This window comes from Branchiostoma lanceolatum, chromosome 19, assembly GCF_035083965.1.
Source record: "Branchiostoma lanceolatum isolate klBraLanc5 chromosome 19, klBraLanc5.hap2, whole genome shotgun sequence".
NCBI lineage: Eukaryota > Metazoa > Chordata > Leptocardii > Amphioxiformes > Branchiostomatidae > Branchiostoma > Branchiostoma lanceolatum.
The window spans coordinates 8,139,622-8,164,601 of NC_089740.1; the positions used below are offsets into that span (position 1 = coordinate 8,139,622).

A 24,980-nucleotide genomic window follows, 5' to 3' on the forward strand; every position below is an offset into this window, starting at 1 on the left:
AAGCTTGACAATAAAACAATTTTGTCAAATTGGGTCTGAATTGTTTACTGAATACTTTAACAGGTCTTCTTTCAAGATTGAGATTGCTTCTAGCAACATCTAAAGCGAGTTATTGACTATATATACATTTGCGACAGTTAATGAGCTTCTAGTTTGTACATCACTATCTTAATTTGACGCCAATGTATCAAGTATCTGGGCACTTCAAACCTTTAATGTCCGTTAATCATTCAACAATATTATGTTGAATTAAACACATATCGTAAGTTGCTTCGCCTGAAATTCCCAAGGTTTATGACAGCAAGACATAAAAGTAGAAATGCTACTATTCGTGCCAGCTTTAAGCTCATATTTAAAATAGTTAACGGAAGAATCCTCTAGACCTTCACCATGATTAAGCTACTGGAGAAAAAGCGCCTCCTGTCCAATCGAAGAGATTCTGACTTTAATTTATTGAACTAAAAAGATTTTTGTATGGATATTAGAATATCATTGTCAACTTTTTCGTAGTGATGCATCTATTCTACAGAATGTTGGCCATCTTTTTGTTTTAATTCCTAATTTGAACCCAGACAGTCGTAGTCGACCATATTCGATGATCGGAGAAAATGTACTCAATGACATTTGACCTACGAACATTTTACTACATGTATATCTCTAAAAACCGCACGATGATCGGGAGAACACCGGATGAAATACTGCCAAACATGTCATTTTGAGCTCTCCGACTCGTCGGACGATAGGTTTTCCTTCTGTGTAACAGGGGCGTTAGTACAGTGATCTCTCTACACAATGATCAATTATCCGGGTCACATGGTTCGCCGTATATACAACAGGAGTACATCGTATTCACAAAGACAAGCGTAAACGTTTACCCAACCACCCGGTAATAACATAATAGCATTTACAGTCTGCACAATGAAAAGAATCACGGTTTACCCAACAGGTCGCGGCTGCTAACGAGCTAACGATACCGTAAGTATCTGTAAACAGATAAACATTTCAAAAACCGCACTATTGTGGTCCTGTCAAATTAAGATAAAGGAACCGACTATGAAAACATTTTCTCTGTGACTACTTAAGGGTTTGATTGAGCTAAAAGATGTTTTGGTATTTAAAAGAAACAAACATAAAAACTTGGACATTTCCGCGCGAAAATGAGATAGCTGACAGATAGGAGCATCAAATCATCGTTAACGACCGGATCTTCGTGCGGTTCTTCTCATTTTGATGACATTGATGTTGAATAAAGCTAAATTTTATTTGTTGTGTCTTTGTAGAAACCGTTGTTACCGTGACGAAGAATTCTAGACATATTGGTTTGCATGTGTCTGTCCCAGACTGGTTTGTTTTGGTTATGCGGTTATCCACACTGACCTTCGGTGACCCCGCCACTTACGATGTCATTCATTCTGCCACTCCCTTTAGAAGTGGATTTTCTTCTTTGTCATCGACACAAACGAAGATCATTGGCAGATTTATAGCTGCGCATGCGCATACGTACAGTCACACCGTTTAAAAAGGACGTCGCAGTGAGCCCCAAGCATCCGAAGATCTTCAGACTCCCACCCGACAAGACCAGAGCTCAGCTTGTTTCTTGAAGAATTGTGAGAGAGAAGACAACTCAGTGTCATCATGTCTGGAAACGCGTTCTTCGTCCTTGTCGTGACCTTGATGGTGGCCAGTATCCAGGAAGGTGACGGTATGTCTTGTTTCTGCATGCCAAGTCTAACAGTCTAACCTTAAAGGTAACTCAAGCAATATTAGGGCCCGAACATTTTGAATTTTGAAAGTCTGTCTATTTAGTCATTTCTATACATGATTAGTTCAAACAACACTATCGCAATGTATAGCGACGTCTATGATTCAAAAATACGTTGTCGTTGTGATGTGAAAACTCGCTGAAAATCGTCGCGCTGGGGTTTTTGTAGGCTCGCGAAACTAATGGGATCATCACACAGCACGTTTTTGCGCGGTTGTAGAATACTCAAAGTATGAAGTTACTATGCAAATGTGCTTAAACAGTGTAAGTAAATGTCACTACCATAAAGGTTTCAGCATTATCTATTTCTATTTTTGGGCACTGATATTGCTTTGGTTGCCCTTAATGCCATCTAAAACTGAAGCTACTGTCAAAGAGCACAATCTGAGCGTTGTGTGTTTATTGAAGGAGAAAGACAGAATCACTAGCTTAAAAATTGACTTGTTCGGTTGAAAAAGAGTTGAATGTGAGGTTTTCAGTTTCCCATTGGTGACAAGCTTTGTTGTTAAGTTGTCGAGAACATCTCGAGCTCTTATAAAAGTGGGAAATTTTAGTTGAGAGAGCAAAAAGATCTAGATCTTAATCTCGACATTTTTTTTCTACGGAGATATCTATGATTGGTGCTACGCATTGATGTCAGACAGAGAAAGAACCATAAGAATTAATTAATAAAGGTGCTCACTTAACAATCGTACGGTTGATTTTACGCGTTAAAAAGTTTAGAACCTGTGTAGAAAATCTCACGGTTGGATACCAGAGACATGATTTTCACTTCATATCAGAAAGACACCAAATATATTCTCTATTTGTGGAAAAGCTTCCTATAGGAAAAGATGAACATGATTTCAAAGATCATATTGACAATGTTTAACGTAGGGAATTGTCTTTTTAAATCCCACAATCAGACAATGTTGCTTTCGAGAGGACGCCTCAAAAGTTGTTTCTTAATCTTCAGGAATGTTGAGAACGCATTGACTGAAAATAATTCCTTAGATTTACCTGCCAAAGATTTGGCTTTGACACAGAAGATCTTTCTGCACTTCTTTAGGTGAGGTACGTTGTTGAGTAAATACCGCGACCGTTTCAGCTATTTGCGGGTTACGCAGTAAATGCCAGAGTGACAGGTAGCTAAAGCCCCGACCCCCCTCTCACAGGACCCGCGGCACGGTGGCGGCGTTGCTGCGGCCGATCGAATTGACGGAGCACTCAACGAATTTCATCGACGAAAAACGAATCTTTTTAGCTTTTGTGCGTTTTGTTGTCTTTTTGGTCATAATTGTACGTTTTAAATGATATTCCCATTATAACGCCAATGATAATCCAGTTTAGGACGCAGCGACGCCGCCAGCGTGCCGCGGGTCCAGTGAGAGGGGACTTCAAGGTTAGCCTGGGTGCCATCCTCCGTAGTAACCGGTGGCTCAATCGTTTCCTCACGATGGTCAGCAAGTCGAACAATTGAGCCAGCGGTTCCTACAGAGGATGGTACCCATGCTAAGCTTCGGTGTGAGTCCCGCTTAATCATTGATACGTCGGTATAACATGTTGCACGAAGCCTGCAAGACCCAATAGATGAGCTACTTAATTGTGTTGTCATAGGAATATGGCTTCGTGTGGCATTTTTCAAATTGGTGTTGAATTGCACATGCTTGAATCTTATGTAAGTACCTACTTCAATGGTGATGTATTGGACAGTGCAAAGCCTTTACCAATGCACCAGCTTAACATCATGAATTGCATAGAAAAGTTCGAAATCGTAGTTTTAACAAAATCACTTCTTTTATTCGTTGAGAGGATTCGAGTGGTTGAAGTTAGCCGAAATATAAATGTAATTTGCGGTAAGATCAAAGAGAAAAGCGGCCCGGTACGTACAGATGTGCCCACCTGCCGAACTCTAGCCACACAAACGGGCTTTGTGAGGAAACACCCCCTTAGGAACAGGCGCTACTAGCCTGAGGTTAAGTGAGTTATCTTAACCCTTTTTAAACGCATATGGAGGTTAAAGTAGAACGGTGATTGATGTACCTTTGGCACTACACCATACGTGATGATAATCAGCTGTACACACATGTTATAGACAGTGGCGGAGAAATCTTCTCATTGATATGCATGCATGTGAACTTGACTACAACATCACAATAGCTAGTCTTCTCCTTACTTAGGTGAAGTGAAGCAACCATTTCAGCCAGTTAGAAAATATAGCATTATAGGTTTGTCATCAAAGCAATGCTATGGAGTTACAATGATTTTCATCCTGTTCTAACGTTTTCAAAATTATTTACAAGTGTCTTACCTTGACGTTCTGAGTGCTTGGAATTCAAACTAAACGAAAGTCTTGAAGTTGCCTTAATATCCATTGATATCCATAAGCAACCAGGGACAAATCAAGAGAGAGGAGTAAGCAAATGATAAGATATTCACTCACTCACTCACTCACTCACTCACTCACTCACTCAATCAACCAATCAATCAACCGATCGATCAATCAATCAATCAATTAATTAATTGATTGATTACAGAAACCCGACGATAGTCAGATAGTTAGATTAAGAGAACTATGAGATGAGAATGTTCATAACGTTTTAACCCGAGGTTGTCTAACCTGTTCCAGCCCGTGGTACCTACAACCTGCAGTACTACCAGCCCGAGGCTGCGCAGTACGTGCAGTACGTACCCCAGGCGTACCACCAGCCCGCCCAGCAGGTGCAGTACTACTCAGGTAAGAACAATGTTTCTGATTGTCCTGCAAACCTTTCCAGTCATCATCCCTATCGGGCATCCGTAGTTTACCTTTTGTAAAGTCTCTCTCTCTCTCTCTCTCTGTCTCTCTGTCTCTCTGTCTCTCTCTCACTCTTTCCCCCTCTCTCTCTCTCTCCCTCTCTCTCCCCCCCTCTCTCTCTCTCTCTCCCACTCCCCCTCTCTCTCCCCCTCTCTTTCCTTTTCTCTGTTTCTATTTGTTTCTATTCCTTTTCCTTTCTGCCTTCACCGTTTGCTTCTATCTGATTGTCATCTTTTTGTAGAAACAAGCGAGGCATGTGTTTTACGGATAGTCTGCTTCCTCCCACAGCACCGACATGCTACTGCTACGGCCACTCCTACCAGTGCGCTGCACAGGGCGTGTGCGCGGTGAGTACCTATCAAAATTGTTTTAGACTGTCAAGTCAAGTCAAGTCGAGTTAAGTCAAGTCAAGTGAAAGCTTTTATTTTTCTTCGAAATACTTGTTCGGCGACATGGCCGCTTTTCAACAAGGTCGAGGTGAAGTGGAGGGGCAGGAGTCACTGATAAATACTGTACTGATAATGACTCGCCAATTGAACATATCGAATCATGATAGAATGTTGACTTCCAAGAACGTTCATCTTGATTATGATCCTCTATACTAAGCACCATATACTGATCACTATTACGATGCTGAGGTTATATTTGATGAGCTTGCAATCTGGTAATCAAATGCATTAACATAACATATTGTACACAATTCATGAAAGATCAGTATTATTCATTATCATTCTGATATGTAATTAAGATATTTTCATGATTAGTTTTGATGGTTGTACGGTTCTGGCTTATCTGATTCTCCAGAAATGTTGCTTGTTGCTTTTACTTTCATTACCTTCGACCAGCATGTTATGTTTATTTTCATAATCAAGTTATTGATATTTTGCATCTTTTACAGAACTGCCAGCACAACACCATCGGCAACATGTGCCAGTACTGCCGACCCGGCTACACCGGCATGGCCACCCGCGGGACTGCCTACGACTGCCAGCCACAACAGGTCCTGCAGTACTACTACCAGCCGCAAGCCGCCGCTGTTGAGGCACCCCTGCACATGAAGCAAGCCGCAGCCTACGTGCAGGCAGCTCCCATGCATGTGAAGCAAGCTGAAGCTGTTGTCCAGGCGGCGCCAATGCACGTCAAGCAAGCCGCCGCTTACGTCGCACCAGCTGCCTTTGCAGCTCCTGCCTTCAAGCAGCCCGAATAAGTAACATGTACACCATCACCATGTACACCTCATGCGCTGACCGTAGAGGTTTTGAATCGCCATTGTTTGTTTGTTTGTTTGTTTTTTCATGTATCAAAATTAGCACCTAGTCACGTTCGTCGTACGCTCGTCGTACGATCGCAAACGGAAGGCGTTCTTTGAGTAGTCGGGCACGTGTCGCACAGACTGAGAAGGCCGTGTTAAATCCTCGCTTGTCGGCGGTTAGTTCTGCTTAAGCCCTCTTAGTCCTACGACATCCGAAAATCGTATACCACTACCTACGACGACTGTAGCTGTAAGCCGTAAGCGCCGCTTTTTCTACATCCCAAAAAAAGTCAGGAAAGTCCTTTACTTAAATGTAAAGGTGGCTTTCACAAGTTTTGATAGCAAGTTGTGGTCAATAATGTTGCTTTTTTTTCTATATAACATCACATGAAGGTGCTAAGTAGATTCTGTTTATTCAGATTGTACCACACACAACCTCGGTGCGATTCATATCAAGCTAGCATGAGTACAGGGTTAATGAAGGATGTGTGCGTTACTTATTGTTACTAAATACTAACGTTAACGCACAGTTTTCTGTGACGGGTTGATTTTGAAAGGTATGTGATACCAACTGGTTAAGACGTTAGGATGTGTATGACAGAAAATGACATGTCTATGTCTGTACTTCACAGGGTTTAAGTCTGTGCCATTGAACTAATAAACGTTGCTAAAACCAATATCGATGGCTTCGCTTGTTCTCTGTGTGTTCCTCCTTTAAGGTGTAACGCGGTATGCCCCCTTTTAAACACTTGCATACCTGTCTCCAGACCGTATAATGTTTAGTTTGATTGAAAACACGACACAAAAAAAGCGGCAAATCAAAGAAATACCTGGTGATGAAAAAACAACGCCAAACACTTTAATTTGTTCATAAATCAGGCCAATCGGGACGAACGTAACATCGACAGTTCTCGATTGAGAATTATATTGCAAAGAATTTATGTAACTGGTTGGTTCAAATCCAGACGGACTCAAAATCTTCAGACCGTGAAGTTTACACGTCTGCGGTTAGAACTGGATCTGTTTTGTCTTGTGGCTAGCCGCTGTGACCCCAATGACCTTGTGTCAGACACGCGTCACCTTTTCGTTTACATCCTTCCACTGGTCTTTCTCCAGCCAAGGCGTCTTTCAGGGGTAACAAAGACCTTAGTGGATTCCACCGCATGTACGCATGCGCAAAGATGCCACACACAGATAATATAAAGTGCCGTGGAAGAGGCAGAGATCCTGTATTACCCCTCGTGGTGGGCTCCAAATCGGCTGGTCTTCTTTGTCTCCGTCTCTGGCTGTCGGAAAGACTTTGAGCTTCTTCAACATGGATGGCAAAGTCTTCGTCCTCCTCGTTGCCTTGGCTGCATTGAGCCAAGGTAAGTTCCATTCTTGTTTCTAGTACACAGTACAATTCAGTATGAGAAACCCAAGGTAAAGACAGCGTTACTTAAAGTAGGGAATTTTTAACGGCACTTGGGTTCACGGAACTCTGCATACCTATGATTTGTTGGACTTTTGTAAACGTCATAGGCTTCTCATGCGATTGTCATTCGTGATATTAAATCAATGTCTAAAATAAATAACTGCACGAACATCCTCGCAGTGAACTAGAATTCGGAGTTATTCTTGCATCACATCAGTCTCTAACAGGCTGTTTTGTTTGCTAGGAAATAGAGGGATGTGGCTAATTTGTGCGAATGATTAATTTGCCAGAGGAGGTCGCAGGCAAAATAGTTACACATTAGCAAGGGTGGGGTCGTGTGGCGTAACGGGAGTGTATTTGGCCCAGAACCCAGCGGTCCCGGGTTCGAATCCCCTGACGCCACCAATGTTGTGCTCTTGGCAAACACGACGGTATTTGGCCCAGAAGCCGGCACCGATGTTGTGCCCTTGGGAAAAACACTTAACACGACTTTCCTCACTCAACCGAGCTGTAAAAACGGGACAGGTATATCATGTGTGGGTCACGACGCCAGCAATAGCTGCCTGTGTCCAACATGTTACACCGTTACAATTGTAATAAAAAAAAGAATGAAAAAATCAAATCAAACCGTAACTCCGTGCCCCACTAACTCCTGTGGTAAACTACTCAGCGCTACTTAACGATAGCAAACTTTTAAACGTCAGAGAAATGTTCCACAACTCTGAATACGAACTGAATACGGACTGCAACCAGGACCACATCATCTTTGTAAACATCATCCTCAATGCAGTGAACTAAATTTCGGACTGGCGCATCGAATTAGTCTCTACCAGGCTAGTTTACTTGCTGAAAAAATAGTAGAATATAAATTTGGGTAAATGATTAATTTTCTGTAAGAGTTAGCCTTCGAAATAGTTTCACAGTTGCAAGGATGCCGTAACTACATGGTCGAATTACTCCTCTCGCAAACTAACTTCTATGGCTTCTATTCTACTACTTTTTCAGCAAGCAAAAGAGTCCGAAAAAGACCAGCACAGACCATCTGTCTGGATATCGCGTTTCCACAGTCTGTGTTTCTCAAGTGCCTCGACTGAACACCGTAATCCCGACCACAAAGCCTCTTAGCGTTGTAAATGGCAAAGAAGGAGCCAGTGTTTAATAAACAGTCATGTTTGTATCTGTTACCTCAAGGTAAGCCCACCAGTAAGGGGCAGCAGGTGCAGGCGGTTGCCGTTGTGCAGGTGTGTCAGTATCCAAACATCGCCTGCTCCAATGGATATGGTTGTGTTGCCAACTCCGCTCGCTGTAATGGAATCTACGACTGCGCCGACCAATCCGATGAGAAGAACTGCGCACAATGTGAGTAAGGACAGAATTCAAACTATTTTAAGTGTTAGATTCATAGAGAGATTAAGGAAGAGCAAGGTCTTCAGGTGGAGGTGATTTGATTAAGATAAGGTGTATCTGGAAAATAAAGGAGGAGAAAGAGAACGATACTTTTCTTTTCAAAATTTAGCAAAACCAACCTTAAGCCTTACCCTACAGCTACATTTGAAAAGAATCTTTCAACAGAAGGAGGTTTATAGTAGCCCATTATGCCACCTTTATAACGAGTAGACTTCAGAGACTTAAAACAGCCAGATGTCCGGAAACGTACAGGTAGCAAAGAGGGCATTACTCTAAAAAGAAGTAATTAGAACTGGTGTGAAAGTAGACAATGTGCAGCTGGTTTTGAATAGTGGCCTGCCTGAACAGAGTCTGTTAGTGCTCATGTTTAAACGAAGGCTTCTCCTTACAAAGGAGCTCAGTCACCGGCAACTGAGACACTCTGTATACGTTGTTGGTCGTGGACAATGCATCATTGTAAGCTGGTACTATAATGGGCAATGTTTTGGGGGGAAATTACACCATCTCGTTTGTATGGTCCAAGCAGATTATGTCGAGTCAAATTGAACGTTTGTAGCATTCCATGAAGCAGTAGAACTCTTTGTTGTTTTTACTGATTTCTACATTGCAAACTATCTGACCAAACTTGAACGTTGTATTCAAGTTAAACCCAGACAGACACAATGAGAAAGAACAAAGTTTGATTAGAACAATCGTCAGATATTGTTAACTGAAAAACACAGATAAAATAAACGTGTGGAGAAGAAGCCAAATACGATGATCATGAATAATTCTTGGAACGGTATCGGTGTTCAGCTTGTGTTGTTATGACATGCAACACACAAAGTAGCATTTTACTTCTAGCTCATAAATGACTTTTACGTTTTCAGTCTATGCAGCCCAAGCCTATGCCCAACAGAAGGGGCAAGCCCAGCGGGTAGTTGTCCAGCCAGTCAAGGTTGTGCAGCAAGTTCAGCACGTGAAGCAGGTCGTGGCCCTTCCCGTTCAACAAGCCCCGCAGGTTTGTTTGTTTTGTTAACTTTATCTACATCTGCTTTAGTGTTACATAGAGGAACACTATACTACCTTGAATCCACTTGAATGATAGATTAAGTGAAATGTAAATAATCCATTACTGTAACATCGAGAAACATTATTCTACCTGGTGTCCACTTACATAATGAATCAATCGAAATGTGAATAACAAAAACTTACACTATTGGTAAAAAAAATCAAATCATCACCATATCTTGTCACTCCAGTTCTGTATCCATTGAGGGCTGTGTAGTGAACTAGAATTGAGCGGGAGAAGTCAGGGATAAATATAGAATAAAAGAAACATAATTTGGTATTGTATGCAGGTGTTCATGACCTACGGCAACGGAAAACAGATGGTGCCAGTTTATCAGCAGCCGGATATTCCTGAAGAAGAGGAGGAGGCTGCTGAGGAAGAGGCAGAGGCAGAAGAGGAAGAGGCTGCAGAAGAAGAAGAAGATGCAGCTGAGGAGATACCTGCTGAAGAAGATGCTGAGGAGGAGGAGGAAGAGGAAGAGGAGGAAGAGGAGCAGCCAGAGCCAGCGCCTGTGGAGGAACACCCCCAGCCGCCCATGATGGTCCTCCAGCCCCAGATGGTCGTGCACAAGCCTCAGCGTTACGTGGTCGTGCAGAAGCCCCAGCAAAGTAAGATGATGTTTCGTGCGAGAAAATAAAGCTACACATTGTCCATATTTCACCAAAGTAAAATGTAGTCTACTGCTGCTTCTTTGAATTACACGATACAGTACAAAAAATTCAAGACCATTTATCTTATCTTAGTGGCCCAGTTCTTCAGGCTCAGGATCACTTTTATCTCATTATCTCATTTTCGTTTTCATTTTCATTTTCCAGTTGCGATGATAACCTGCTTCTGCTACGGCCACTCCAACAAGTGCGCTGCTCAAGGGGTTTGTGCTGTAAGTATACATTGTATGATTGTTGTGTACATAGGATACTTACTTTTTGCTGAATATTGACTTCCTATAAAAGCAAATATTGAGATTGTACTGTAGCCGTTGATCTCTAACCTTAGTTCAGTACTTTAAATCTGAAGCTCTTTTGTGTGTCTGTCCCGCAGGACTGCCAGCACAACACGGCCGGCGCACGCTGCGAGCAGTGCAAGCCCGGCTACACCGGCATGGCCACCCGGGGCACCCCGTTCGACTGCCAGCCCATCCGCTACGTGCAGGTGATGCGGGTGGTTCAGAAACCGGTGCAGCAGGTGATGCAGGTGGTGCAGAAACCGGTGCAGCAGGTGATGCAGGTGGTGCAGAAACCGGTGCAGCAGGTGATGCAGGTGGTCCAAAAGCCAGTCCAGCAGGTGGTCATGCAGCCAGTGCAGGTGAGACAAAATAAAACGTTTATCTGTAGTGTTCATTATTTTGTTTTATTTCTGGAAAACGTTCTTCTGTCTGCCAGACGGTTACAAGCAACTGGATAAAATTTTCGACGATAGTGGATGCTGTCTAAAACGTCTGACGGTTTCAAAATTTTATCCAGCTGCTTGAGTGACTGTCTTTTGGCCTATCTTATTATCTGGATGCCAAACCTTCATCGCTTTTCTTTTGTTTTATCATGCAGAGTTAAGGTGATGCTGATATTGATCCTTTGATTTATGACTTATATGTGATTTTGTCATACAGGTCAAGCAACCAGTCGCAGTGAGGGTGCAACCTGTGGCTGTCAAGCAACCAGTGAGGCTTCAGCAGATCGCTGTGCCAGTGGCGGTCCGTCACGGCAAGAAAGGCTAGAACTTATCCGCCATCGGCTCGTACGACGCCATATTGTTGTCTAGTTTACAAAAGAGCGAACAGTAGTTTAAGCGTTTTCGGACAATCACTGTCATCTAGTGTCGTATGAGTATACAAGTATCAAAGTGTGTGACGTTTTTAATTGCCGAGTTAGTCTGCAGTGCTAGGACATGGAAGTTGTCAAAAACCAGTCTGTGATGCATGGAAATGTTGTAGATGGATTTAGTTGTGTGACCTTGAGGTAATAAATGTTTGTGACATCAAAACTTGTGACTTTGAGCCGTGTCTTAATGTTAAATAGTTCAGTGCGTTATGTCTTCCTTAACATTCACGTGCCTCTCTGCATTCCGTCCAATGATATTATGTTTTAGGTGCCGTTTGTGTGGGTTTATCCCCCCCCCCCCGTGTACACTAAATGTCGGGCAGTAACTTTCTAGCGAGGTCCAATCATATGGCTGCTCGCAGGTCACCGAACGTCACCGACAATTAGACAATGACGGTCAAGTTTTGGGTTGTTAACACCCCTGGTCTTATGTAAATGTCATCAACTCAAACCAAGCGCCTTTGAGTTGTTATTCCCACTACTTCCATACGTATACATCTAGATCTAGATCTATCAGTTTGTAAAGTTAACTTTCACCACCAAAACGCGAAGAGACTGAAGAGATGAAGTTTTATAGTTTCAATGGCGCTGCACTAGCGCTAATAGAGTGGTCATTGCGGGAGGGAATAGATCCCGACGAGGGTGAAAGTCTTCGAGTCGACCCAACATTTCCCACCAAAAGCAAGCTCTCAAAGACGGGCCGCGTACAGAAATGGAGGGAAATCAAGTCCAAGCTAGTCTTGGGTCAGTATTTTGTGGCACATTGTGAGGCCCCAAATCACCGACTGCCGGCGAGAGAAGACATTGAACGGATTTTCCGGCAAAGTCACCTAAGAACGAATCCAGAGTGCGACAGCGGCGCGTCTTTGATTCACCGGCCATGACGCTGGGATGAGCCAGTCGCAGGCATATGGCATTATTCAAAAGAGCCGATAAACCCGCTTTTGTTTATTATATTATGTATTACCTATGCATCTAGTTTTGTTTTTCCTTCGACACTGTATACTTACCTTTGTTTGAATCTATACTGGCGCAGACTATTGTCAGCCAAACACGAAAGCGACATTACTTCCCTGTATTTTCTGATGGCAATAGATGTAAAGTTTTGTATGTCACATTGTCTATCACCAAACATTATTTCCGTACATAAAATTTAAAGAAAATGCATGATACGAAGTGCTACAGCTTAGAACTTTAACCATGCTAAAGATACCAAAATGCTCTCTCCGAAGCGTGGCGTTATGGCTATACTGCATTATCAAATATAAGGCGTTGTGTAGTCAGGTCGTGTCGATGTTTAAAACTTGTTCAGTGCGTAGTTCTGCTCTACATAAGCAGGATTAAAAGTCATGTGCTGTAAGTCACACTTAGAACATGACCCTCTTTCCTCAGCCAATCAGGAGCGTGTATTTCTTGTGATTAAATCCACATAGTAAGGTCCCTTAGGTACCAGAGGTGGACTAACCAACGAATAAATTGACTAAGTTGGAGACGCCCATGCACTAACCAACGAATAAATTGACTAAGTTGGAGACGCCCACTGACTAAGTTGGAGACGCCCACCATTTACATGCAAATAAAAGCAATCACAGGATTAACAAAAAGGGAAAACAGCAAATTAATCAGTGTTCCCGGACATCTTTATTCAAAAGAATAAACATGAATAATAAAGATACATGAATAATGAAGACAGAAACTTTTGATTGTTGCATCAAAAATCTAACATGAGAATAAACTTGAATATGAATTATAAAGAAACGAATTTAAGATCGTTGCATCAAAAAGAAAACGTGATTTGGTATGAAAACGTTTCTCTCACTTTCTCATAACAAAATTTATAGTGCAGGTTATGCAATGTACATGAAAACAAATCGCAGTCATATCAAAAGATCATTGCAGGTTATACAATGTGCATGAAAACAAAGCATAGTCATAACAAAACAAGACAACAGTGCAGGTTATACCATGTACATGAAAAAAAGCATATTCATATCAAACAAAACAAAAAACAGTGCAGGTTATACCATGTACATGAAAACAAAGCATACTCTTTTTAACCAAGCCCTGGCATGTGTCGATGATCTGTAGCTAAAGCCTAAACTACATAAAAAGAATGCAATACCGTTGTCATAAACATAACACCAGCGCAGCAAAACGACCTGATGAGTGGGTCTGTCCGTCGAACGGGTCGGGCTGAGAACAGTACATGTCAGCAGAAATGCCAACATGCTCCAACAGAGCGGCCGCATGATCATTTACTGGCTCAAACTTGAAGTCAGGAAACGGGTTGGGCTGTGTTCGAAATCCTTTCATTGAAACGCCAACATGCCCGAGAAACTGGTCACCGAAATTCGCCATGACTGACTCCTTAGAGATCGAGTTGGGGAATGAATCTTGGCTAGACAATCCAGAATTCCTCACCCAAAAGACAATGGCATTGTCATGCCAGCAAAGTGTTGTAAAAACTTGAGAAGAAGCAAGTACATATTTCACACAAGGCTGTCATGAAGTCATGAATGAGAACAAAAGGGAGAAAATTAGAGAAATGCAGCTGTAAATTCCCAAAGAGGTATTGTAAAGCCTTGGCAAAACCAAGTCCATGGCAAAATCAAGGGGGTTGGCAAAACAAACCAAGGACATACAATATAATATCCTTGAACAAACCAAGAATTTGACTTGTGTAAATGTGTGCATTTTGCTTCGGAAGAGGGTCATGTCCTAAGTAAGTTAAAGGATGGGCGGATTGCTCGTATATGTGGATTTGGTACAGCCCCGCACCCCCCTCGGATTTTGTTGGTAGCCCTCGGGCTCCGCCCTCGGGCTACCAACAAAATCCTTGGGAGGGCGGGGCTGTACCAAATCCACATAAACTCGCCCCGCCCATCCTTTAACTATTACGAAAAGTTACTTCGTAATGTATTGCCGCTACTAACAATGAACCAGTAATCGACGGACAAAGGGTGTGAAATATTCATTCTTGCCCATCGAGTGCCAGTAGATTGGCGTTAATTGCCTACTTTGCATTTTAAAGGACTGGCTTTGTTGGCCGTCATTGGCTAATTGTCGGTGACGTTCGGTGACCTGCTAACAGCCATTTGAAAGGACCTCGCTAGAAATTTACTGCCTGTCGTTAAGTGTTGCCCCCCCCCCCCTCTCTCTGAGTGTATGTGTGGAGTTTGTGGACACGATACGTCGAGAACCTGTGGCTGGAGCCTTATAGTATCTAGTATGTGGCTAGGGTAGGAAAACATGTTAATGGGTCACCTAGCTGCTTTCCACGATACTGCAGTGGGACTTCTAATTTTGAGTGAAATCATCACAAAATGCAGTTTTCAGCAATGCACCAAAGGGGTAGATGATAAATCGGGTCATTGCATTTATCACAAAACTCCACCGAACCCCATTATGAATATTTCATTAGAATATTCTGGTAACGAATCATCTTATCATTAGAATTAAGCACAGTACATCGATATCAGACCGTTAGGTTTACATGACTTCGTTTGTAAAGCCCTATGGCATGTTTATAAAGCCCCGTGACATGTTGGCGGCCTCCCTGCGTACCAAATTGTGATAACCTTCCCGTTATAGTGGGAATATCATTAAAAACATACGAGTATACTAGAAAAAAACCCACCAAAACACACAAAGTGTTAAGAGATTTGCTCATCGTCGATGAAATTCGTTGAGCGCACTGTCAATTCGCTCGGTCACCAATATGCCGCGGGTCCAGTGAAATAGGGGCTTAGTAAACCTGCTGCTCAATGAATGCTGTGCGCATCGGCTTTGACCTGACGTTTCGTGTGTCAAACACGTCACACCTTTATGTTTACATGCTTCGCCAGTTGTTTTTGTCCGGTAAAGACTTCTTTCTGGGACAAAAAGAGCTTATCGCATTCCACTAGATGTACGCATGCACAAAGGTACAAAAACAAACACAAATAAATCAGATCAAAAGAAGAGACCTTCGATACCGCTGAGATTGGTTTCTAGTACCTTTGACTTCCTCTCTTGCTATATTGGAAAGGATTCGAGCTCCATAAAGGATGGGTAATACGCGTCCTCGTCTTTGCGTTTGTAGCAACCAAGACGTTATAGAATATTCTCGCCAAGACATACATTACTACTAATGTCAAATATAGGTCAAAGGTCATCAGGTTGCTAAGTGTATATTGTTTGGTTTTTATGTCACAGTTGTTTTGTATAACGGCCAACTACCTTTACCCTATTGCCCCTGTTTTCGACACATGACACCATTGTGTTTACGTCCACCGCCGGTGGGCTTCAAGTAAACTAGGTTCCTTTGACTCCGTCTCTGGCTATTGAAATGGATTCGAGCTCCATAATGGATGGGAAATACTTCGTCCTTCTCGTTGCGTTTGTTGCAGCCTCGAGCTTTGGTGGATGCGAAGGTATGTTTCCTTCTTAGTGGGCACTTCAACGCCACACTTATAATTAATTCTTTTTAGTATGACAATCTCCTGGGAAAACTCACGACACACAGTATTCTTGACTTCTACACACCCAAGAAATTTTCAGACTGAAACTGCTCTGAAAGTTTTGCCACCCACGAAAAAGCGACTGTTTAACGAGCAGAATTGCCTCTATCTGTTACTTCTAGCTGGTCCTCGGTGCCACGGTCCAACCAAACTGAACTGCACCGACATGAGTCGGTGCGTCAAAGCCACGGACCGCTGTAACGGAGTCATCGACTGCTGGGACCGCTCGGATGAAGAAAACTGTAGACTGTGTAAGTACGAACAGACCTTGCTATTCGTAATATATTGAATACTAGTTCTATTCTCTGTGCTCGGCGGAATGAAAGGGTAGACATTTTCGGGGGAAGTAACACGGGCAGCTCGTTGTTAAAACGAATTTCTGAACCGTACATTTTAAAGTAATGGTTGTATGTTCATGGGGGTAGGGGCATCACAAGCAAATTAGTTCAAATGTCTGGGTATTACTAAGCTCTGAGGCGTCCCTAGCACTTTAAATGGAGTTTTTAAAAAAAATTCAAGACGTGCCAGGCCGTACGTATAAAATTCACCACAATAAGCTTCACCCGTTCAGCGCTGGTCAAAACCAATCCGTTTTGGCTAACTTTTAAGCAAGCCATCGACAATAGCTGTAGCTAGCTAGACACCAAATTGTATTCATCAGCTGTTTGCTTCGCATAAATAATACCGTACAAAACGTTAAGTACATGTGATTTGTATCATTCCTGTCTCCATGTTAGCCTGCTTCTGCTATGGCCACTCCAACAAGTGCGCTGCCCAAGGCGTTTGTGCTGTAAGTATAAACGCTTCACATATTACCTTGCTTTAATCTATATTTGAAATTTTTAGCATGGAATTCCTAAAATCAATATAAACCCGTTGCTTTCTCAATTCTAATTCTGTCCCTAGTTTGCAGCTCTACAAGTCTCACATACTTTTGTTTGTCTGTTTCCCAGGACTGCCAGCACAACACGGCCGGCGCACGCTGCGAGCAGTGCAAGCCCGGCTACACCGGCATGGCCACCCGGGGCACCCCGTTCGACTGTCAGCCCATCCGCTACGTGCAGGTGATGCAGGTGGTGCAGAAACCGGTGCAGCAGGTGATGCAGGTGGTTCACAAGCCGGCTCAGCAGGTGGTCATGCAACCAGTGCAGGTGAGGCAAAACAAAACGTTTCTTTTGAGCGTCCTCGTGTTTTTTCTAGTTCTGGAAGGGATTCTTTTATTGTAATTATACCGCGCCATTCGGACGTTGGTTTTAATATCTTAATTCATAATTTGGTTGTGATTTGGCTGCACAGGTCATGCAGCCGGCTGCTCAATTCGTGCAACCTGTGGCTGTCCGACTGCAACCCATGGCTGTCCAAGTCAAGCAGCCAGTGCGTGTGCAGCAAGTCGCCATGCCTGTTATGATGCGTCGCGGCAAGAAGGGCTGAATAAGCCGTCCTTACGGTGTGTTGACGTGACGTCATTCGTTGGATGCCACCCATGGTGTTGTGTTTCTATATCCGAGAATCCTAGCTTTAGCTACAGCCTGTGTGCGCTCCATATTATCCGTATTGACGGCATTGTACTTAACTGATGTTGCGACTGGCTCAATAAAATAAGATCATTTTGGTCCATTTCGTAGTTACCTGACTGCGTCGTATATAACAACAATCAAGTATGCGAAGTTTGTTAATTGTGAAGTTCAGGTCTCTGACGCCAAGAAATGTACCTTCTATTACATACCTACTTCTCTATTTGATTATGTGACATTGGATTAATAAACGCTTTTGGACAGCAAATCTATGGCTTTCAACCTTTTTTTCATACTATAACATCATGTGAATGAAATATATACTCCGCATACCTGTGTAAAACCCGTATAATGTTTAGAGTAAAAACACAGCACATTGGAGTGCAACCAAAGAACTGACGACACATTCACAACATTCTATCAACACCCTCCTCACCCAATGTAATGATAATAAGAGAAATGTCTTTAGATGGGATAAAAAAATTGGTTTGGATGAAAAAAGCGGAGGAATTTTACGAAGAGTAAGAAGTGCAATGTTTTTAGGCAATGGAAACGACAGTGGCTATCAAAAAAATCATCATAATAAGATATATACCTACATCATTATGTTGCCATTATAGCAAGGTTAATCGCCTATCGCAACGGACCTGCGGCACGTTGGCGACATCGCTGCAATCGAGCAATTTGACAGCACGCTCAACGAATTTCATCGATAAAAGTCGAGTCTTTTTACGCTTTCTGTGGTCGTTTTAGTAGTAAGTTTTGAATGATATTCCCATTATAAAGTCAACAGTAACAAACATCCAATTTAGGATGCAGCGAGGTCGCCAACATGTCGCGGGTGCAGTGAGGTAGGGATTTAAAGCCCCTCACTCCACCCGCGGCACGCTGGCGGCGTCACTGCGTCCTTAACTGGATTTGTGTTACCCTTGAATTTATAATGGGAATATCATTCAAAAGGTATGACCAAAAAGACAACAAAATACATAAAGCGTAAAGAGATTCATTCTTCATCGATGAAATTCGTTTAGTGCGGTATCAAATCGCTCGGTCGCAGCGATGTCGCCAACTTGTCGCGGGTCTAGCAAGGCTTAGGTGCAGACATAAGACCTTCAGACTGCAAAGTTTACATGTCTGGGCTCCGAACCTGATCTATTGTGGCTTGCAGCTTGTCAGCATGACCCCAATGACCTTGGTGTCAGACTCGCGTCCCCTTTTCGTCTACATGCTTCACTTGTTCTCTTTCGGCCAAGACGTCTTTGTATGGAAACAAAGAGCTCCGCAAATTCCTTTAAATGTACGCATGTGCAGAGATGCCACACACAGATAAAGCGTATCGGTAGAGAGCTCCACCATTACTCCTCGCGGTGAGCTCCAAGTCAGCTGGTCTTCTTTTTCCCAGTCTCTGGCTGTCGGGAAGACTTTGAGCTTCTTCAACATGGATGGCAAAGTCTTCGTCCTCCTCGTTGCCTTGGCTGCAACATTGAGCTTTGATGGGTGCGAAGGTAAGTCAAGTGATGCTGAAGAAGAATGATGGATTTCATTCGAAACGTTTACAAGAAATCTCTGTATCTTATCCAGTTTTGGAGATTTATTTTTCTTTGAATATTGTTTATCTCGATGTTTTACATTCATAAACGTACAAAGGGAAGTCACATTGTTGGTGGGCACTTTTATGGAATACATTATTCTGTTTTAATAGGACAACCTCTGGGAAAGATGATTGGTGGCATTTAGACAATCAAAACTGTCAGTTTATTCCTGTTGTTTTGTATCTCAAAACGTCCACTCAAGAAAAAAACATTCATCAAAATGAACACTTCGGGTGACTGTGTTAACGTGCAGTAATCAAATCATCAGCACAATTCATACACACATGTAGCTGTGTGAACTAGTGTTAGAAATGAACATCTTTATTAATATCACCACTGTTGTCTGTCGTTCCAAAGACTAAAGACTGTTGCTTGGCAATCCCCACCACAGAGCCTGTTAGCGTTGTGAATGGCAAAGAAGGGACCGGTGTTTAACAAACAGTCCTGTGTGTATCTGTTACCTCGCGGTTATCCAAGTAAGAAAACGTTGCCTGGGGTGGGCCAGGGATCCATTGGTGGTTCATGCTATAATTTGCGGGGTTTTACATCGTTATACTTCACTGGATCCTGTTACCGAGCTGAGCGACCAAAGTTTTGACAGCTCTCTCAACGAATTTCATTTAGAGAATGGAATCTTGTACATTTTGTAAGTTTTGTTGTGTTTTAAATCATACTTTTAACTTGAGCAATATATCTTAATTGTAAAACCAAGGGTCGCTCAAATCCGCGTTTGGTCTCTGCACGGTTTGCTCAGTGATCACCGTCAAGTGGAAACACGGCCTTCATTGTAAGATATTTGCAAATACTGCCGACATGTGTGAGCTCACTACATATATAACCAAAGTACGTTGATGAAGGTTGGACATCCAGGTAATAAGATACTCAAAAAATGATACTCCTGAAATTGTCTTAACTTCATTAGCATATCTATTCAGAGTCTTGGTATAAAACCTGGTTCTACCAGATCCTTCTTTAGTCACTGACGAAAGACAGCGAATGCTATCTGAAACGTCTGACTGTTTCAAAAGTTTATCCAGTTGCTTTAGTAACTATTTTTGGCGTATCTTATTACCTGGATGTCTAACATTCATCAACGTACTCCAAAATAGTTACTCAAGCGACTGAATAAGACTTTGGAACAGTCAGACGTTTCAGACAGTATCTGTCTTTCGTCAGTGACTAGAGAAAGGGCTGGAGAACCATTTTTTTTACCAACACGATTAACAAAACCTGCTGACTATTTTGGCGAATATCACCACAGATCTAACAAGCTCATTAACCCTTTCCGTAATCCCAGTTTGTTTGTTTCTTTGTTTACCATGCCCTCTGTCGTCATCATTTTCCCGTGCTTCTAGGCAAAGGGATCCAGCGGGTTCTGCCGTATGTGGAGATGTGCCACTACCCGTCTAACCTGGCCTGCACTAACGGCTACGGCTGTATCAAGAACACGGACCGCTGCAACGGAGTCTTCGACTGTCCAGACCGATCGGACGAAGCAAACTGCGAACCATGTAAGAATGAACAAATATCCCCATTCACATTATGTCTATGTTGTCAGAATCATGGCTATGAAAGTTAGACATTTAGGTAAGGATGTACTCATTGCAAAAGTTACTCAAACAACTGCAGAAGTTTAGTTACACACAGGGAGTTTACTGTTGCTAAAGTTATCCATATTTTGTGTTGAGTATTTGTCAGTATTGTTATGAAAACAGACGAATAAAACCGGATGAATGCTACTTGTTGTCCTTTGAAGCTTAAGGTACTTTGATATAACTTACGCAGGTAGGTCATTCTTTATTGTATGGAAGGATCACTGCATGATATAAGTATGGACAAAATAATCCTCCCAACTATGTCTCTGTGGCAGGATATGTTGTGAAAGCATGAGGTTGTAGAGTACCTGCAGAATAAAAATGCTTCTACAATAAGACTATTGTAGTTGCCTGAAAGAAAGCACTTAGCAGAATTAAATGACATGAAACAAAACACGACAGCTGTGTGCAGCTTCTATACTTTGGGGAGTGGAAAAAATGGGGGCTATTCCCGAGCGAGTGTTGGCTTAGTAGTGAAGTTAGTACCATTTGTGAGATGGCAGACGATGAACATCTGTTTTTAACCTTCTCCTTGCTACCTAACCCCATAAGAAATGCGGATTTGTTACGAAGATGCTACTTCAGGAGTGGGGAGGTTGATGAATAGCTGCGTGCCTAGGCCTTGGTCTGTTTTAAACCAAAGCAAAACGACTCCCTCGTCATATATACAATTAACATACGACGTGATTATTCCATACAGTTTATGAGAACAGTGCAACCCCAGCACTGTGAATAGGCATTACAATTTTCCTTGTAAAAGGCCTTCCCACTATTGCTGATAACGACCAATTAATTCTACTATTAAGATCAATGAACCCACATATTACAGAAGTGGGTAAATTTGCCCTCCGCTGCCCCAAAACCGTTGAAGTCAACGCCAAAAAAACTAGCTCGATGTAAATCTTAGAATGTAGTTAGGTTTAACATATGAAGTAGTTATTAAGTACTAGAGTATACTAGATATTTATATATGCACATGGATATGTATATGGTTCTTAATATGTGACCTGTGCTTAGCCTGGTGGAGCAAAAATGTACAATAAAGGTCTTCATCCATTCATTCATTAATGACGTCCATCTTCTAATCTTTACTTTTAACGATGAACTATTGCAGTCTGGGCACAGGAAATTGCGAAGGGACGGCCGGCACCGGTGGTTGTTCAGCCGGTGAAGGTTGCCCAGCAGTACGTCACCGTTCAAGAAGCTCCCAAGCAGGAGGAACCGGCTCCGTTTGAGGAAGCTCCTAAGCAGCCCGTGATGTTCGTACAGCCTCAGATGGTCGTGAAGAAGCCTCAGCAAAGTAAGACACTTTACCTAATATAGTATGAAATGTAGAGCTTCTAATACAAACAACAACAACAGTAATGATAAAAGAAACAACCAGAACAATGAAAACAGTATGGAACAACATTAGAGACGCCTAGGTTATACACGACAATGACGAATTAAGTTTCCGAGGCCTAAATAGATGAATCTGTGCATTTTGAATGGGTTTGCTCAGTGCAAAGCTAAGAGATTATTTCTAGACACATAACAAAGTTGGTAGAGAATTTGCTGACTATGCATACTAGGAGATGGCTGTGAACAGAGGTTGCAAGGCTTTTGTGTTGTATCTGACAGGAACAAAAATTCTCAATGAGAGACTTGCATGGGCAATATTGTATACTTTACTGTTTAAATTTCTTTAACTGAGAGTAAACGTTTGCAGTTCAGAACTATCACATGGTTATATAGTCTATGTTGCGTAGCTTTACTAGAAGAATCATCTTACAGTAACTATAATTAGTCTTTTTAATTTTCGCTTCTTCTGTTTTATTACTATCTACTGTATATATGTTATAGTATGATTGTTTACTGCCCTAATGTGTAGCTACCATAATTTGGAGTGTATCGTAAAGTTTGTACCTGATTTTTGACCTCTTTTCCAGTTGTGATAACCTGCTTCTGCTATGGCCACTCCACCAAGTGCGCTGCCCAAGGCGTTTGTGCTGTAAGTATACACATGTTTCATAACCATTTGCATTGTTGCTAAATGCCTCTCCTTTGAGCCTGAAACTGTCTACCGTTGATATTACTCCATTTCATTTAGAGAAGACAGGTTTTACTGTTGCCAAATGTATGCCCTACACCAAGCTATAATCTTTAACCTCTCTAGAGACCTCTAAGTAACACACACGATCACGGAGTTTTAAACGCAAATCTACTGACAAAGATGCATTACTTGTGTATGCCTGAATCACCACAGTATCACAGATTTTTCAAAAAACAAAATTGCGTGTCTTTTCCGCAGGACTGCCAGCACAACACGGCCGGCGCACGCTGCGAGCGGTGCAAGCCCGGCTACACCGGCATGGCCACCCGGGGCACCCCGTTCGACTGCCAGCCCATCCGCTACGTGCAAGTGATGCAGGTGGTGCAGAAACCGGTGCAGCAGGTGATGCAGGTGGTCCAAAAGCCGGTACAGCAGGTGGTCATGCAGCCAGTGCAGGTGAGTCAGATTTTTAATCGAAACTTTGCTTCCATAGATTGATTACAGCAGAAGAATACATTGTATCAGCTTTAAGGCAGATAGTTATTATGATTTCTAGCTTTTTTCTAATATTCAAATCATTTATGTTAACATGCACAGTCACGAGTCAAGCAGCTTTGATACAATCATAGTTAAAAGAAACATTAACGTTAGCTTCACAGCTGAATAAACTTGATGTCCATAGGCTGTTTCAACAATGAACAGAAGATAAAACGTTAACGTTGATTATTTTTGCTTGTTTGTTCGTTTGGTTGTTTATTATTTGCTTATTTTGAATGCCAGGCGGGTTTGAAATCTTCGAAGTGATTCTGAAATATTCTCATCGGGATGTAATTTGATACTGCAGGTCAAGCAACCAGCTGCGGTGAGGATGCAGCCCGTTGCCATGCGCGTGAAGCAGCCAATGAGGGTGCAGCAAGTCGTGATGCGTCAGCACGGCAAGAAGGGCTGAACTCAGCCGTTTATTGGGCATATTCGCGTGACGTCATGTTTGCCGCCATGTTGGTGTTCTATTTACATTGGAGTGACGTTTGCTGAAGGGTGCTGATTATCTTGGTGCTTTAGAAATCTGAATGATGGAACATCTAGCGATGTGTTTGAATGTATTCACATTAGGTATCACACTGCGGTAAACTTTCATGTTTGACGAAATCGTTTTGACGTAACGATAAACGTTAACAAGGTGCTGATTTCTATGGTGCTTCGATTTTCCTTGTGGTGGAAAAATCTAACGATGTGATAGTTTGTTATGACCTATATATATCCCGATATCTTATAGATTTCGTAATCGTGTGGTGTTTCGGAGAGTAAAGGATCCCAGCATCATATGTTTACAGACGAATGGGTGAATGATTCGTCAAATACCTCAATACATGATTGACGCCATATCACGACCTTGAAAGATGATAGGTAAATCAGTTGGCTGTTCACTGTAATACTTGGGTTTTGAATAAAAATATGAGTGACTATATCGTTCGTTTTCCTTTTATTACACATAGTCAAATGTTGTTAAGGCAAGTGATATAGAATTTATGGTAAAACGAAATCCACAATAGATGCATGAGGTATCATTGAAAAATAAAGAATACCATTGTCTGATGATGTTTTATTGATGAATAACAAACTTCAAGCTACAATGCCTCTCCCCTTCCCGCAGGGAAATGGTTTTCATATTTTTTAAATGTACAATATTCTCAATGTTATATCAAACAATCTTGGGTCTTCCCACAAAAGATGCATGCCAAAAGTAGTTCATGTTTATGCATAGCTAACACGAACCTACAATGAGGTCTTAGGCCAGAACAAACATGTCATTCAAGTGTACATTAGCTTTCTGGTACAGTTAATTGGTACTGCAGTTTTGACATAGATGGTTCTGACTGCGCATGGAAGATCTATCCATTAAGGGAGTGATGGGAATTTTACAGTTATGGCAATATGGTTTTGCAAAGTGAGAACAGAGCTTTTAGAAGGTACATAGATCGGATGTCTAAGGTGTGCTGTGAGTACGGCCTAGACTGTTTATTTTAGCAGTCTCTGTAACAAAGACAGGTCTATTTTCTTTACGGCATTCCCGCCCTGACCCGGGGGCACTAGTGTCATACAAGACTCACCTTAAGATTTGCGTGCTTTCTCAAGTCTTTCTTCAAGAAATCCTGCCATTGAGCCTGGGAACAATGACAGCCGTCAGATACTTATGTCAGCGCATGCGTAGTAGACAGCGAGCTATTCTTAGACACAAGCAAGAAGGTGCAAGGGACGCTTTAGAAGA

General features: G+C 42.2%; 4 protein-coding genes across 7 annotated transcripts; all 4 read left to right on the forward strand.

The window, feature by feature from the left end:
• Positions 1–1,450: 1,450 nt before the first annotated feature.
• LOC136426005 (uncharacterized) lies at positions 1,451–5,957 on the forward strand. Its single transcript, XM_066414927.1, has 4 exons — positions 1,451–1,702; positions 4,371–4,478; positions 4,827–4,885; positions 5,437–5,957. The coding sequence occupies exons 1-4, from the start codon at positions 1,636–1,638 to the stop codon at positions 5,743–5,745; spliced, it is 543 nt and encodes a 180-aa protein (XP_066271024.1). The 5' UTR covers positions 1,451–1,635; the 3' UTR covers positions 5,746–5,957.
• Positions 5,958–6,772: 815 nt separating this feature from the next.
• LOC136425617 (putative mediator of RNA polymerase II transcription subunit 12) lies at positions 6,773–11,581 on the forward strand. Of its 4 annotated transcripts, XM_066414544.1 has the most exons (9): positions 6,773–7,157; positions 8,396–8,563; positions 9,481–9,611; positions 9,952–10,270; positions 10,478–10,542; positions 10,704–10,814; positions 10,848–10,913; positions 10,947–10,967; positions 11,269–11,581. In XM_066414544.1, exons 1-9 carry the CDS (start codon positions 7,106–7,108, stop codon positions 11,374–11,376), a joined length of 1,041 nt encoding a protein of 346 aa, XP_066270641.1. In that variant the 5' UTR covers positions 6,773–7,105; the 3' UTR covers positions 11,377–11,581. The 4 variants fall into 4 exon arrangements, with proteins under 4 accessions (XP_066270641.1, XP_066270640.1, XP_066270639.1 ...); XM_066414543.1 differs by having other exon boundaries at positions 10,704–10,913; XM_066414542.1 differs by having other exon boundaries at positions 6,774–7,157; positions 10,848–10,967.
• Positions 11,582–16,122: 4,541 nt separating this feature from the next.
• LOC136425022 (uncharacterized) lies at positions 16,123–17,391 on the forward strand. Its single transcript, XM_066413734.1, has 3 exons — positions 16,123–16,229; positions 16,716–16,768; positions 16,932–17,391. Exons 1-3 carry the CDS (start codon positions 16,145–16,147, stop codon positions 17,202–17,204), a joined length of 411 nt encoding a protein of 136 aa, XP_066269831.1. The 5' UTR covers positions 16,123–16,144; the 3' UTR covers positions 17,205–17,391.
• A 1,539-nt stretch (positions 17,392–18,930) lies between these two features.
• LOC136425950 (uncharacterized) lies at positions 18,931–23,660 on the forward strand. The gene is made up of 6 exons (XM_066414870.1): positions 18,931–18,997; positions 20,440–20,595; positions 21,794–21,979; positions 22,608–22,669; positions 22,970–23,167; positions 23,556–23,660. Exons 1-6 carry the CDS (start codon positions 18,931–18,933, stop codon positions 23,658–23,660), a joined length of 774 nt encoding a protein of 257 aa, XP_066270967.1.
• Positions 23,661–24,980: the final 1,320 nt, after the last annotated feature.